We start from the raw sequence: 14,950 nt of genomic DNA, 5'->3' as shown, positions 1-14,950 counted from the left end.
GATGCCAATCGATATTTGGGAAATTAAAATCTCCCACCATGACAACTCTGTTATTATTACACCTTTCCAGTATCTGTTTCCCTATCTGCTCCTGTTACTATTGGGCGGCCTGTAAAAAGCAACACTCAGTAGAGTTATTGGCCCTTTCCTGTTCCTAACCTCCACCCACAGAGACTCCATAGACAATCCTTCCATGACGTCCACTATTTCTGCAGCTGTGACACTATCTCTGATCAACAGTGCCATGCCCCCACCTCTTTTGCTTCCCTCCCTGTCCTTTCTGAAACAACTAAAATCCGGCACTTGAATTAACCGTTCCTGGCCCCGAGCCATCCAAGTCTCTGTAATGGCCACCGCATCATATCTCCAAGTACTGATCCATGCTCTAAGCTCATCCGCTTTGTTCACAATACTCCTTGCGTTAAAATCTTCTCTTCCCCTTCTTCGGCTCTCCATTGATTTCGATGTTGACTGTGCTGAGAGCTTAGTCTCTGCAGGCACGTTTATGGGCCACAAGACCAGCACTGGATCGGCACTGTCTCCCACATTGGTTGTATTTGTGATTTGACTGGTCTAGCACCGAATGTCTGTGTTCATGACCTGCTTCATATACTTTCTGCCTTTTCTCCTCGATAGCTGGAATTGACTTCTTGTCAATGTAGTGCCAATTTCTTCTGTTCAAAGCATCTTTCTCCCAGGTGTTGACATTCATGTCGGTGTTTTTCATATGGTTCTTGAGCACATCTTTGTAGTGCAGCTTCTGACCACCATCTTTCTTTCATGTAGCTCGCCAGAAAAAACAGCTTTGGGTAAATGATCATCGCTCATTCTTGTGACATGACCAGGACTCCTTGCATTAAAACAGACACATCTCAAACCGTCGGTCTGAGCGTGTCCCTTCTCTATCACCTACCTATCCTCCCTCACACACTGTCTCCAAGCTTTCTCTATTTGTTAGCCAACCGCCTCTTCCCCAGTCTCTTCAGTTCGGTTCCCACCCCCCAGCAATTCTAGTTAAAACTCTCCCCAGTAGCCTTAGCAAACCTCCCCGCCAGGATAATGGTCCCCCTGGGATTCGAGTGCAACTCGTCCTTTTTGTACAGGTCACACCTGCCCCAAAAGAGGTCCCAATGATCCAGAAATCTGAATCCCTGCCCCCTGCTCCAATCCCTCAGCCGTGCATTTATCCTCCACCTCATCCTATTCCTATAGTCACTGTCACGTGGCACAGGTGGTAGTTTGGTGTATGTGAGCCCCTGCCACAAAACGAGTAAAACAGTTTGTTTGGCCAGGCTGGCCTCATCTAGACATGGCAATTTTGTCCACATTCACTTTTATCACTGACTGCAACGTAATTATTTCTCTGACTGCAATTTCCATTGATTTCAATTGCTTCTTAAAATGTAAGTTGTGATTCAGAGCCATTTTTGAATGCTTTCTTGTAAGATTCCACAAATTAAACAATCTCGGTGCATCATTAACCCCATCGTTGAACTGTCAATGCTCAGATAATCTCTTCAATTCAGTCACATATGCTGAAATGGACTCTTCTTCCTTTTGATTCCACTTATGAAATCTAAAGCATTCGGCAATCAACAATGGTTTAGGTTTTAAATGCTCCAACCTTACTTTCACGATATCAGCAAAGTTCATTTCACCTGATTTGGTTGGAGCAGTTAAACTTCTAAGCAAACTGTATGCCTTACCACCAAATTCTCTCAACAAAACTGGTGCTCACTTTTCATTGGCTATTTCATTTGCCTCAAAATATAGCTCAGCCTGCTCAGTATACTATATCCAGTTATCATTTGTGCAATCAAACACATCTATCTTTCTGATGTAGCCAGCCATTTCTGCTTTTGTCTTTTATTTGGGATTTTAATCACCCAGTATTCACTGTTTATGAACCCATGAATTCATCCATTTCTGCCTTTTTTAAAAAACTCTTGCAAAAAAACAAACATGTTGTGCTTTTTAAAAATGCAAACACCTTGCTGTATTTCAACAGGTAGGTAGTTGTCTCGGGTCCGTTTTAAAAGTTCCTTGTCGCCACTGTTATGTTTTGTAACTCTAAAACATAGAGCTATTTGAAAGAAAAACACAGAGCTGGGAGATGCGTGTCTTAGCTTTGTTTTACTTTTAGTGAGGCGCACATTTAAGTAATAATGGAGTAGTAACATACTGTGTGCCATTCACATACTTCTACATGTAACCCATAGTGAATTGTGTAAACAACAAAGAATGTTTATCAAACAATATATTTACAATATTACCTCAATATTTTGGAAATATTAAATATAACAACAGAGGTGAACGGTACATGAGCAATAGGTTACATCTGAACCAGAGGGGGACAAAGATCCTGACAGACAGATTTGCTAGTTCCGTTGGAGTGGATTTAAACTAAATTGGCAAGGCCATTGGGGGAGGGGGTTGGCAGTGGGATCCCAAGTATCAGGTAGGCAAATGAGAGGTGGAAAGTGATGTAGAAGTCAGTGACTGCAGATTAAATAGGCATGACAGACAGAATGGCCAAGAATGACAAAAGTCAATCGCATTAAAGTGCCTATATTTCACTGCAAGAGGTCCTATAGGTAAGGCGGATGAACCTGGGGCTTGAATGGCTACGTGGGAATGTCATATTATAGTCATTATGGGAACATAGCTGAGGGAGGGACAGCTTAATGTTCCGGGGGACAGGTTCTTTAAGCAGGATAGAGACTGAAGAAAGAGGGGAGAGACAGATGCATGTTTAATTAAGCATAACGTTACTGCAGTAGTGAGAGATGAAATTACTGAAGGATAATCCGGAGAGGCTTTATGGGTAAAGCTAGAAATAATAAGGGTTTGATCATATCGTTTTGATTGTACTATCAGCCCCCCCGAATAGGCAACAAGAATTAGAAGAACAAATATACAGAGAGATTGTGTAGGGTTGTAAGAATAATAATATTGTCATAATAAGGGATTTTCACTTTCCTAATAGCCACAGGCACTCTCCTACTGTAAAGGGCTAAGGTGGTGTGGAACTTACGTGCATACAGGAAAATTTTCTTGGGCAATATAAAAAGGGGAGGACAAAACTCAGTGGGTAATAGGTCAGGTAAAGTGACAGGTGTCAGTTTGGGAAAAAGTTTGGAACCAATGATCTCATTCTATTAGCTTTAAAATAGGTATGGGAGGGGACAGCAACACACACAAAGCGCTGGAGGAACTCAGCGGGCCGGGCAGCATCTATGGAAATGTGTACTGTCAACGTTCCGGTCTGAGACCCTTCAACAGGACCAGAGAAAAAAAGATGAGAAGTAGAGTTAAAACGTGGGTGGGGGGGGTACAGGAGGGAGAAACACAAGGTCATAGGCAAAACCGGGAGAGAGAGGGGTGAAGTAAAGAGCTGGGAAGTTGATTGGTGGAAGAGATAGAGGGCTCAAGAAAGGGAAATCTGATAGGAGAGGACAGAAGGCTGGAAGAAAAAAAGGGAGAAGAGCACCAGAGGGAGGCGATAGGCAGACAAGGAGATAAGGTGAAATAGGGAAAAGGGGATGGGGAATGGTGAAGGAGGTGGGGGGGGAGCATTACCAGAAGTTTGAGAAATAAATGTCCATGTCATCAGATTGGAGGCTACCCAGACGGAATATAAGGTGTTGTTCCTCCAACCTGATGGCATGAACGTCAATTTCTCAAACTTCCGGTAATGGAAGGAGGCCATGGAGTGACATATCGGAATGGGAATGGGAAGTGGAATTAAAATGGTTGGCCATTGGGAGATCCTGCTTCTTCTGGTGGGTGGAGCGTAGGTTCTTGGTGAAGGTTTTCACTCTTAATAATTTCTCCTTTGGCTTCTCCCACTTCCTACAAACGAAAGGTGTAGCCGTGGGCATTCGCATTGGTCCCAGCTATGCCTGCCTGTTTGTCAGTCCATGTTCCAAACCTACACAGGTGTTCGTCCCCAGTTTTCCTACACTACATCGACAACTGTATTGGTGCTGTTTCCTGCACCCATACGGAGCTCGTCAACTTCATCAACTTTGCCTCCAACTTTACCTGGTCCATTTCTGACACCTCCCTCCCCTTTCTTGAACTCTCTGTCTCTATCCCTGGAGACAGTTTATCTACTGATGTCTACTATAAACCCATGGGCTCTCACAGCTAATTGGACGATACCTCTTCCCACCCAGTTACTTGTAAAAATGCCATCGCCTTTTGTCAATCCCTCCATCTCCACCGCATCTGCACTCAGGATGACGCTTTTCATTCCAGAATGAAGGCAATGTCCTCCTCTTTCAAAGAAAGTGTGTTCCCTTCCTCCATCAACGCTGCCCTCAACCGCATCTCTCCCATTTCACTCATGTCTGCTCTCACCCCATTCTCCAGCCACCCTATCAGGGATAGGATTCCTCTTGTCCTCACCTACCATCCCACCAGCCTCTGTGAGCACATAATTCTCCACAAATTCCTCCATCTCCAATGGGATCCCACCACCAAGCACATCTTTCCCTCCCCTGCACTTTCTGCTTTCCACAGGGATTGCCCCCTACACAACTCCCTTGTCCATTCGCCTCTCCTCACTGATCTCCCTCCTGGCACTTATCCTTGCAAGCGGAACAAGTGCTACAGCTGCTCCTACACCTCCTCCTTCCCTACCATTCAGAGCCCCAAACAGTCCTTCCAGGTGAGGTGACATTTAACCTGTGAGCCTGTTGGAGTCGTATACTGTGCCCAGTGCTCCCAATGTGGCCTCCTGTTTATCGGTGTGACCCGACGTAGATTGGGAGACTGCTTTGCTGAGCACCTACGCTCCATCCGCCAGAAAAAGCAGGATTTTCCGGTGGCCACTCATTTTAGTTCCACTTCCCATTCCCAGTCTGATATGTCAATCCATGGCCTCCTCTACTGTTGCAATCAACTTTCCAGCTCTTTACTTCACCCCTCCCCCTCCCAGTTTCACCTATCTCCTTGTGTTTTTCCGTCCCCTTCCCCTACCTTTTAAACCTGCTCCTTATCTTTTTTTTCTTCGGTCAGGTCTCGGCCCGAAACACCGACTGTTTACTCTTTTCCATAGATGCTGTCTGGCCTGCTGAGAGAAGAGCTGGCAAAGGTTGAATGTTTGCAGACAAAGGGTCATCTGGAATGTGGGAGGCTCTTAAATGTGAGAAAGTGAAGCGATCAAGATCTGCATGTTCCCGTTAGTGAAGGGCAAGGCTGATAGGAGTAGGAAACTCTGGATGACGAGGAATGCGAAGACTCTGGTGCAGGAAAAAGGAGTGGGTACTGGCAAGTGAATAACTGGAGGAGTATAATGTGTATTCAAAAGCATATCAGAAGGGCAGAAAGGGGGCATGATATAACTTTAGCTGAGAAGATTGAGAGAAATCCACTGAGATTTTGTAGGTATATTAAGCAAAAAAGAGTAAATAGAGAGAGAAGAAGGCTCTACACAGTTCAAAAGGGACAACTTTGCACCGAGTTGCAAGAAATGGGCAAGCTCCTTAAGGATTGCCTTGATTTGTCAAATGTACATTGAAACTTACGATGAAATGCATCGTTTACATCAAAGGTTGTGCTGAGCAGTCCGCAAATGTTGCAACACTTCCGGCAGAAGCTCACTCCCCCTAACCGTACTTCTTTAGAACGCGGGAGGAAACTGGAGAACTCGGAGGAGAACACACAGACACCTGACAGACAGCAGCAGAATTGCACCTCAATCTTACGTTGTGCTAACCACTGCGCTACGGTGCTGCCAAAATGGATATTGCTTCTCTACTCTTACCATGAAGACTTTGGAACTAGGGAAAGTAAATGGAGACATCTTAAGGCAGTCTGTGAAGGAAATGATGGATAGGTTAAAAGCTATGAAGGTAAACATATTTCCAGGGCCTGAATAGATTTATTCAAGAACACTGAGAGGGTAGAGAAGCAATTGCATGAGCCCTGGTTGAGTCATTTGCAACATCATTAGGCATGGCAGAGGTGCTACTCATCTGGAATGTAACGAATATCGTGTCTTTATTTAAGAAAGGTGGCTATCTTTATATATGCCAGAGCTATATGCCAGGTAGCCTCATATTTGTGGTAGGTTACAGGAGAAGGTTCTGAAGGCTAAGATATACATACATCTGGAAAGGCAGGTTGATTAGGGGTACTTAGCATAGCTTTGTGCATGGGAGATCATGTCTTACAGACTTGATCGAGTATTTTATTGAGGTGAGCAAGAAAATTGAGGAGGGCAAGGCAGTAGACATGGTTTATAGAACTCTAATAAGACTTTTGATAAGGTTCCACATGTAGGCTGCTTTGAAAGGTTAGATCACATGGAATCCATGCAGAGCTGGCTAACTGGATACACAATTGATGGTAGAAAGCAGAGGATGATGGCAGAAGGTTGTTTTCTCAGACCGGACGCCCATGACTCTGGCTGGTGCTGGGCTCATTGATGCCTCTCATCAATAGCAACGATTTGGATAAACGTGTATTAGAGATGGTTAGCGTGTTTGTAGCTCAGACATCCCACCCTTCCTGGGAGTTCCGGGAGTCTCCCGCATATCAATAGCGGCTCCCTGATGCCCGCAAACTATATACAATATCCCGGAAATCGATTTTTTCGAGAGGGAGAGGGAGAGGGAAAAGAAAGAAAGAAAGAGAATTAATGAATGCTGCTTGATCTCTCTTTGTACTAAGTAGACCTATCAGTTTTCTCTGTGGGTGGGCTTTACAGTCGACCTCTCTCTCTCTTTCATATTCCATCAGTTCAGTTACTGCCGTCTGTAATGATGCTGAACTCATCCGGACAACTGTCGGTGATGAAGTACAAAAGCCTGGAGAAGAAATTCCCAAGGCTGGCAGTGACAACCTGACTACGCGAGGCTGTCCTATACGGGTGGGGTGCGTTGGCGTCTTAAAGGGGATTAGAGCGGGGTTTAAATTGGAACAAAATTTCAAAATCGTCTGTTAAGACATCTTTAAAAACGCGCTTGCAGCAAGCAAATTCTTCGGGGTTTTTTTCCTGAAACACTTCCACTTACATGTACATCGAAGCCCGTGATGGGCTGGGTTTAAGTGCAGCTGTTTTCAGAAGAGAAACTGATTTTAATAGATACCCGGCCCCCACCGAGGTCTAGTCATTAGGACAGTGAACTGTTTACCTGTGCTGCGCACTTTATATGCATTTTGAACTACACTTTATTAAATAATATGGTAATATATTGTTTTATGTGGTGTGTGTGATATATGTATTGTGGCTACACTGTGGTCCGGACAGAGGTTGTTTCATTTGTGGACAATCAGCCAGATGACAATAAACTTGAACTTGAAGATACAGAACTTCTAAATCATTCATTTAAAATCCCCCATTTCGATGTAAGAAAGTATGTTCTGATCCTGACTATTGCAGGGTGTGTGTGTGTGTGTGTGTGTGTGTGTGTGTGTGTGAGAGAGAGACTATGGATGTATATGCGATCGGACGTTGTCCGAATGGACTTTAAGCGACACACACCTGTAATAAGGATACACCTTATGCTTTTATTTCTTTTAGGGACCACAACATATTAGGGAGGCTAAGTGCAGGGAAGGCTGCTCAAGTATTTCACAGTTGTTTTCAGCAGAAAACCAACGTCTGACAGAGGAGGTCACTAGAGCTGAGGTGTACTTTACATCTTTCAACGTTGAGCATAACCTGCCATCCCAGGTGTGTAAGCACACAGGCAAGCTATTCAGGAAAATGTTTCCTGATTCAGAAATAGCAAAAAACTATGCCTGTGCATCAACCAAGACAGCAGCTATTGTGAACATGGCACATTAAGACAGAATTCAGAGGTCAGCTGTCTCACAAAACACTTGTGAATCTGATGTCTTGCAAAATTAACAAATTCATTGACACAGACTGCTATGAGGTTGAGACTTCCAGTTGAGATCTCCCTGAAGTGAGTTTTTGCAGGGTGAGATGCAGACATCCCACCCTGTAAAAACCCATTTCAGGGAGGTAGCACACCTGCCCCCCGCAACCCCATATCCCCACCCCGCCCCCACGGTCGACCTCCAAGAGTGTATGTAATACTTTGTTTAGTGATTTTGTCTAATCTGTAAACCAAGTTGGGTATATTCAGAAAATGTGACATTAAAATATGTACTGATAATATATTATCATGTTTATTCTATTACAACTTTAAGCAAGCCTACAGGGAGTTTGGCCTCATCACGTAGGACATCAATAGCTCCTTAGCAGCTAGCCAGCTAGTTTAAATAACGTTAGCTATGCTAATGATCGAATGACACCTGTTAAACTCACCTCAACATGTCTTTTACATTTTAACCCACCATGGGCAATAGAAAGGTCATTATACAAATAGCACAGCGAGGAACGCTGTCATTATTTTTGAGGTCGACTGTAAAGCCCGCCCAGAGAGAAAACTTATAGATCTACTTAGCAGGGGGCCGCAATCGTTTTTGCACCGCAGACCGGTTTAATATTGACAATATTCTTGCGGACCGGCCGACCGGGGGGGGGGGGGGGGTGGGGGGGGCGGTGGTGTTAATCACAACCGGAATATAGGTGATAAGTCAATCGCATCATAACATTTTAAGTAACGTTTGGATATTAAACACACAGCGCATATTTTCCCCGTATGAACATATAAAACCATTGCAACACACCAATATCGCTGAATCAGTGGGAGCCCTGGGCTTGTTTTCCTGCAACAACACGGTCCTATCGAGGGGTGATGGGAGATAGCGATACTCGAAGGGGGTTCCTTATGTCCAGTCTATTCCGCAATTTAGTTTTCGTTGCATCCATTGCAGAAAACTCTGCTTCACAGAGATACGTTGGAAAAGGAAGCAATGTTTTCAGTGCTTTCGTGGCTATCTCAGGATATTCAGCCTTGTCTTTGATCCAGAATGCCGGCAGAGATGTTATGTCAAACATACTTTCAGCCGGCCGTCATTTGCAATCTCGAGGAGTTGATCTTTTTCCCGTGCTGACATGGATGATTCACCAGAGACATTCACAAATGGGTCACGGACCCATTCCTTTGCACGTCTCGGGTCACTGATGACCTCGCGTGCGTTAAAATTCAACAGTGCGTGACAGGGAATGAGGAAAGATGCAGCTGACTCATATCGTTTCATATCGCTAAATCACATTGTCTCCTCGCAGCCCGGTGGTTGGGGAGCACTCTTAGCACGAAGAGAGACCAATCAGGATGCTCGCTCTCCCTCTCCCTCTCAAAAAAATCTATTTCCGGGATATTGTATATAATTTCCTGGCGTCAGGGAGCCACTACCGAGATGCGGGAGACTCCCGGAACTTCCGGGAGAGGTGGGATGTCTGGGGATGCCTGGTAGCTGACACTAAAATTGGAATAGTGGACAATGAAGGGGGTTATCAAAAATTATAGTGAGATCTTGATCAGCTGAGTAAGTGGGCCGAGGAACGGATAACTGCGTGGTGTTGCATTTTAGAAAGTTATATCCAGGCATGACTTTCACAGTGAATGACAAGGCCCAGGGAAGTGTTGTAGAACAGGGTCTTTGGAGCACAGATACTGTACATTATTCACTGAAAGTGGAGTCTTAGACAAAGTGGCGAAAAAGACCCGTGGCATACTACCGGCCTTCTTAAGCAGATGCATTCCCGTAAAAGTTGGGAGGTCTTGGTGCAGTTACTCTGGTAAGGTTGCACTAGAGTGTTGTGTTCAGTTATCACCAAGCTGCTATAGGAAAGATGTTATCAAACTAGAAAGCATGCAAAAAAAAATTGTGAGGATGTTGCCAGGATGCAAGAGATACATAAAGAGAGGCTTTGACAGGTTAGGACTTTATTTCTTGGAGTGTAGGAGACTAAGAGATGATCTTGTAGATATGTATAAAATCATGAGAGCAGTGCACACAGTAACTGGGTCAAAAGCAGTGGCACTGAAAATGCACCATTTTCTTCTAATACATCAACTCTCCGGCCAGCCTGGAGAAGATGGGCAAGCACACTTCCCAGAGCAGGAAAGTCTTCGCAGTATGTCGGACAGCCTGCTGCTGATGTAGGGATATGGGTGCGGTTATGCCTCTGTTATGCTGAAATTTAGAGGCTGAATTATGAAGGGAACGGGCAAAGAAGCAGTTTGGTATAGTCTTATCGCCCTTTGCTCTCTGCATTGATTGGAGAGAATAACAAAAATCAGGACCAAAAAAATCGTGTCAAAGCAGTGCGTGGACGTCGACGGTGACCATCAACCAATCTGCCAATAGATTCAGCCATAACGTCAGAGCACCTCTGCCTGAACTGGTACAGAGCGGAACGAATTTCCCCACATCTCGTAGCTGGGGGAGCCATTGGGCGCGTTGCACGGGTGGCCATTTCTTTGAGTTGAGTGGTACGCGGCTTGTTTTGGTCCGGTCCGGCCTGTCCTGGCGTGGATTTTGATAGCGTCCCGGAGATGGAGTTCGCCGAGCTGATTAAGACTCCGCGGGTCGATGGTGCCGTCCTTCATCGACCCTTCCAGCCAAGGGTAGAGGGCACACTCTGTCTGACTGGTCACCACCTTATACTCTCGTCCCGACAGGACAACAATGAGGAGCTGTGGCTGCTGCTTAGCAATATCGATGTCATCGAGAAGAGGTTGGTGCTTGGTTCATACTAACTGGAATCTGTCATCTGCGATGTACCTTTGGCGCTGCCGGCTTCCCTTCCCTGTCGCAACCCCCCCCCCCCAACACACACACACACACACACACACACACACACACACACACACACACACACACACACACACACAGGAATTAGTTCGACTCAAACACGGGATACTTTCGTAAGGCTAATCTTAAATCTGGGGTTGATAATTTTTTGTAAGACATTAAACACCACATGGAATTCGGTTCCAGATCAGCCCCAATCCTCTGAATAGCCGAAGACGGAACGAATGACTCCTGTTTCTGTTTCTTTCTTGCTTTTAAGAGACCTCTACCGAAAGGAACGAATCCCTTCTGCAAAAGAAGTGTTTTTGTTGGACTAATTCTACTTCACTGTGTAGTTACTGCCTTACTGTATAATGATGTGATCTGTATGAACAGTATGCTCAGGTTTTTCACTATCTCAGAACACGAGATAAAAATAAAGCAATTCCACTTTTGACTACATTATTGCGATTTAGAAAATTCACTTGCCTACTAAGGTTGCCATTGTTACTGGCCAGGTTTTGAGGACAAAGCTGAAATATAATGAGTGCAATTTAAACATAATTCAATGCCTACCACCTGCCAGGTAAAAGTAGTCTATTGGCATCCTTACACCACTGACTATCTGTACGTCATCTATAAAATATTTAAGATCAATTCACCAACACATTTTTGCTTGTACCTCATCAACCCCTGTGGTTAACAATTGGAGTGATACAACTGATGCACATGTGAAGAAAATGCCTGGCAAGTTTCTTTCTATTCATGCTGATGTTGAAGTATTTCTTAATCCTTGCTGTTTGGTTCAAATGAGCTTCATTTCATCGTTTGGGTACTTTCACTATATACATTGAAGTTCAAAGTTCTTAAAAGATGGCTTGCCACAGCTTTGAATTGATTTAGTTATGTTCAATCTGTGCTGGCCGTGCTGGAAACATTCACAGTGAAGAAGTGGTTTTGAGAAGCTGGTGATGAAGCAAATCAGCTCCGGCGTGAGAGGCAACTTGGACCTGCTCCAGTTTGCCTACCAACATCGTAGGTCCACAGCAGATGCCATCTCATTGGCTCTTCACCCAACCCTGGAACATCTGGACAGCAAAGATGTATCCATCAGGTTGCTCTTTATCGACTATAGCTCAGCATTTAATACCATCATCCCCTCAAAACTAATCAATAAACTCCAAGGCCTTGGCCTCAATACCTTCTTATGCAATTTGATCCTGGATTTCCTTACTTGTAGACCCCAGTAAATTCAGATTGGTAAGAACATCTTCTCTACAGTCTTCATCAGCACAGTTGCACCACAGGGCTGTGTACTTAGTGCCCTGCCCTACTCACTTTACACCCATGACTGTGTGGCTAAATACAGCTCCAACACCATATTCAGGTTTGCTGATGACACCACTGTTGTGGACCATATCAAAGGGGGTGATGAATCAGCATACAGGAGGGAGATTGGAAATCTGGCTGAGTGGTGTCATAACAACAACCTCTTTCTCAATATTGGCAAGACCAAGGAACTGATTATAGACTTCAGGAGAGTGAAACCAGGGGTCCATGTGCCAGTCCTCATCATAGGTGGAGAGGGTCAGCAACTTTAAATTCCTGGGTTTTACTACTTCAGAGGATCTGTTCTGGACCCAACAAGTAAATGCAATTGCGAAGAAAGCACGACAGCACTTCTACTGCCTTAGGAGTCTGTGGAGATTCAGCATGACGTCAAAAACTTTGGCAAACTTCCATAGATGTGTAGTGGAGAGTGAATTACTGGCTGCATCATGGCCTGGTATGGAAACACCAATGCCTTTGAACAGACAATCCTACAAAAGGTAGTGGATTCAACCGTGTAAAGCCCTCCCAACCACTGAGCACAAGTACATGAAATGCTGTTGTAGGAAAGCAGCATTCATCATCAGAGATCCCCACCACCCAGGCCACAGCTGCCATCAGGTAGAAGGTACAAGAGCCTCAGGACTCACACCACCAGGTTCAAGAACAGTTACTACCCTACAATGATCCCTTGAACAAAAAGAGATAACTACACTCACTTGCCTGTCTATTGAGATGATTCCACTTTAAGTACTCTTTATCTTGTTATTTCATGTTCTGGTTATGTATTGCTATTTATTTATATTTGCATTTGTGCAGTTTGTTGTCTTCTGCACTCTGGTTGATCTTTCATTGATCCTCTTCTAGTTACCATTCTGTAGATTGGCTGAGTATGCTCACAGGAAAGTGAATCTCAGGATTGTACTTGGTGACATGTATGTACTCTGATAATAAAAAATTACTTTGAACTATGTCCTGTGCATGAATTTTAAACTGTCCTCTTTGTAGTAAGAATTGGTAAACAAATTGGTTTGTATTGTCATATGTATTGAAGTACTGTGGAAAACCTTGTCTTGCATACTGTTCAGACAGATCAGGGCACTTCATTCCAAGAGTGTATCAAAGTAATACAAGGTGAACAAGAGTTCAGAATGAAGTGTTACAGTTACTGAGGAAGTGCAGTGCAGGTTCATAACGAGGTAGATTGTGAAGTTGAAAGTCCTTTTTATCATACTAGATAACTATTCAATAGTCTTGTACAGCAGGATAAAAGCTGTTTCTAAGTCTGGTGATATGTGCTTTCAGGCTTTTGTATCTTCTGACAACGGGTGAGGGAACTTAGCAGCAGCAGTTCATAATCTAGCAGAGGGAAAAAGAAAAAAAAATAAGTAAATTAATTACGTATATTGAATAGATTATTAAAAAATGTGCAAAAACAGAAATACTGTATATTTTAAAAAGTGAGAGAATGTCCGGGGTGGTGGGTCTTTGATTATGCTGACTGCTTTACTGAGGCAGCGAGAAATATAGACAGAGGCCATGAATGGGAAGCTGGTTTCTGTGATGGGCTGAACCGTGTCAACAGTACTTTGCAGTTTCTTGCGGTCATAGGTAGAGCAGTTTGCATCACTAAAAACTAGTGAGGTTCAAAAGGGACCTGTCAAATTTCTTTAGCCTCTTGAGGAAGTAGAGGCATTGGTGAACTTTCTAGGCGTGATGTCGTTGAGGTTGGACCAGGACAGGCGGCAGATGATGTTCACTCCTAGGAACTTAAAGCTCTTAACCCTCTTGATGTCAGCCCTGTTGATGTATACGAGTTGTGCACCGCCCCCTCCTGCAGCCAATGACTAGCTCTTTTGTTTTGCTGACATTGAGGAAAAAGGTTGTTTTAAAGATGCCATGTCACTAGGCTCTCTATCTCCTTCCTGTATCTGACTAACTGTCATTTGAGGTACAGCTATTACGCTGATATCTGCAAATTTGTAGATCAAGTTCGAGCAGAATCTGGCCACGCCTTTATAAGTGACTTAAGTAGGGGGTTGAGGATGTAGCCTTGTGGGACACCAATATTGAGGATAACCATGCAGGGTTGTTGCTGCCTATCCTTACTGACTGCATTCTGTTGGTCAGGAAGTGAAAGATGTACAAACGTTTGTAGTTGCAGAAGGAGTGGTTGAGTTCCAGGTCTAGGAGTTTGAAGATGAGTTTACTCGGAAGTATAGTATTGTAGGCAGAGCCATAGTTAGTAATCATGTTTACCTTAGCTGTCTTTTACTGCCCAGGTGCTTAGGGTGACTGTTGTGCCAGGTGGTGAATTGTAGCAAGTCAAGGTTGAAAGCAGGTGGGAACCTCAGATTGAAGCTGGGAGAGGTTAACACAATGCTGACTGGATTCAGGTGCATTGGAGGCTGTCAGGATGGGCGGTGATCCTCTTCTGTTCAAAACATGTTTATCAAAACAACTATTTTTGTCTATCAACAAATCTTGAATCTTAAACGTAAAAAATGTGAGCCCAGTATTTTGATCTATAGTAGACCATTGGCAAATCTTTCCAGTTTTGCCTCCAGCCTATTCATGTTCCTCGATTTACGCTTCTACAGTGCACGTAGACTGTGTAATGTGTATCTTCACTATCTGAAAGTCTACAAATTTTTCATTGAATGTCACTTTTGGAAAGGTGCATTTCAAAAATGGATAGTGACATACGAAGGGTGATTGATAAGTTTGTAGCCTAAGGTAGAAGGAGTCAATTTTAGAAAACCTAGCGCATTTATTTTTCAACATAGTCCCCTCCTACATTTACACACTTAATCCAGTGGTCGTGGAACATGCAGATCTTGGACCTCCAGAAAGTGTCCACAGCAGGGGTGATTGATAAGTTTGTGGCCTAAGGAAGATGGGGATGAGTTATTAACTTAAAACTTTCTGCATAATCACTCAGAGTTGAACTGCATGTGCA

At 44.0% G+C, this 14,950-nt stretch overlaps 1 protein-coding gene across 1 annotated transcript in view; it reads left to right on the top strand.

The window, feature by feature from the left end:
- The first annotated feature begins 10,316 nt into the window (after positions 1-10,316).
- The window catches only part of mtmr9 (myotubularin related protein 9), a 107,210-nt gene continuing 102,576 nt past the window's right edge, over positions 10,317-14,950 (top strand). Inside the window, exon 1 of the mRNA XM_072251430.1 lies at positions 10,317-10,606. Coding sequence (XP_072107531.1) covers positions 10,425-10,606 — 182 coding nt within the window. The 5' untranslated portion in view covers positions 10,317-10,424. The remainder of the gene's footprint in view (positions 10,607-14,950) is intronic.

This window comes from Mobula birostris, chromosome 2 (assembly GCF_030028105.1).
Source record: "Mobula birostris isolate sMobBir1 chromosome 2, sMobBir1.hap1, whole genome shotgun sequence".
NCBI lineage: Eukaryota > Metazoa > Chordata > Chondrichthyes > Myliobatiformes > Myliobatidae > Mobula > Mobula birostris.
The sequence above is the reverse complement of the archived record's forward strand: the minus strand, read 5'-3'. Positions and strand labels throughout refer to the sequence as shown.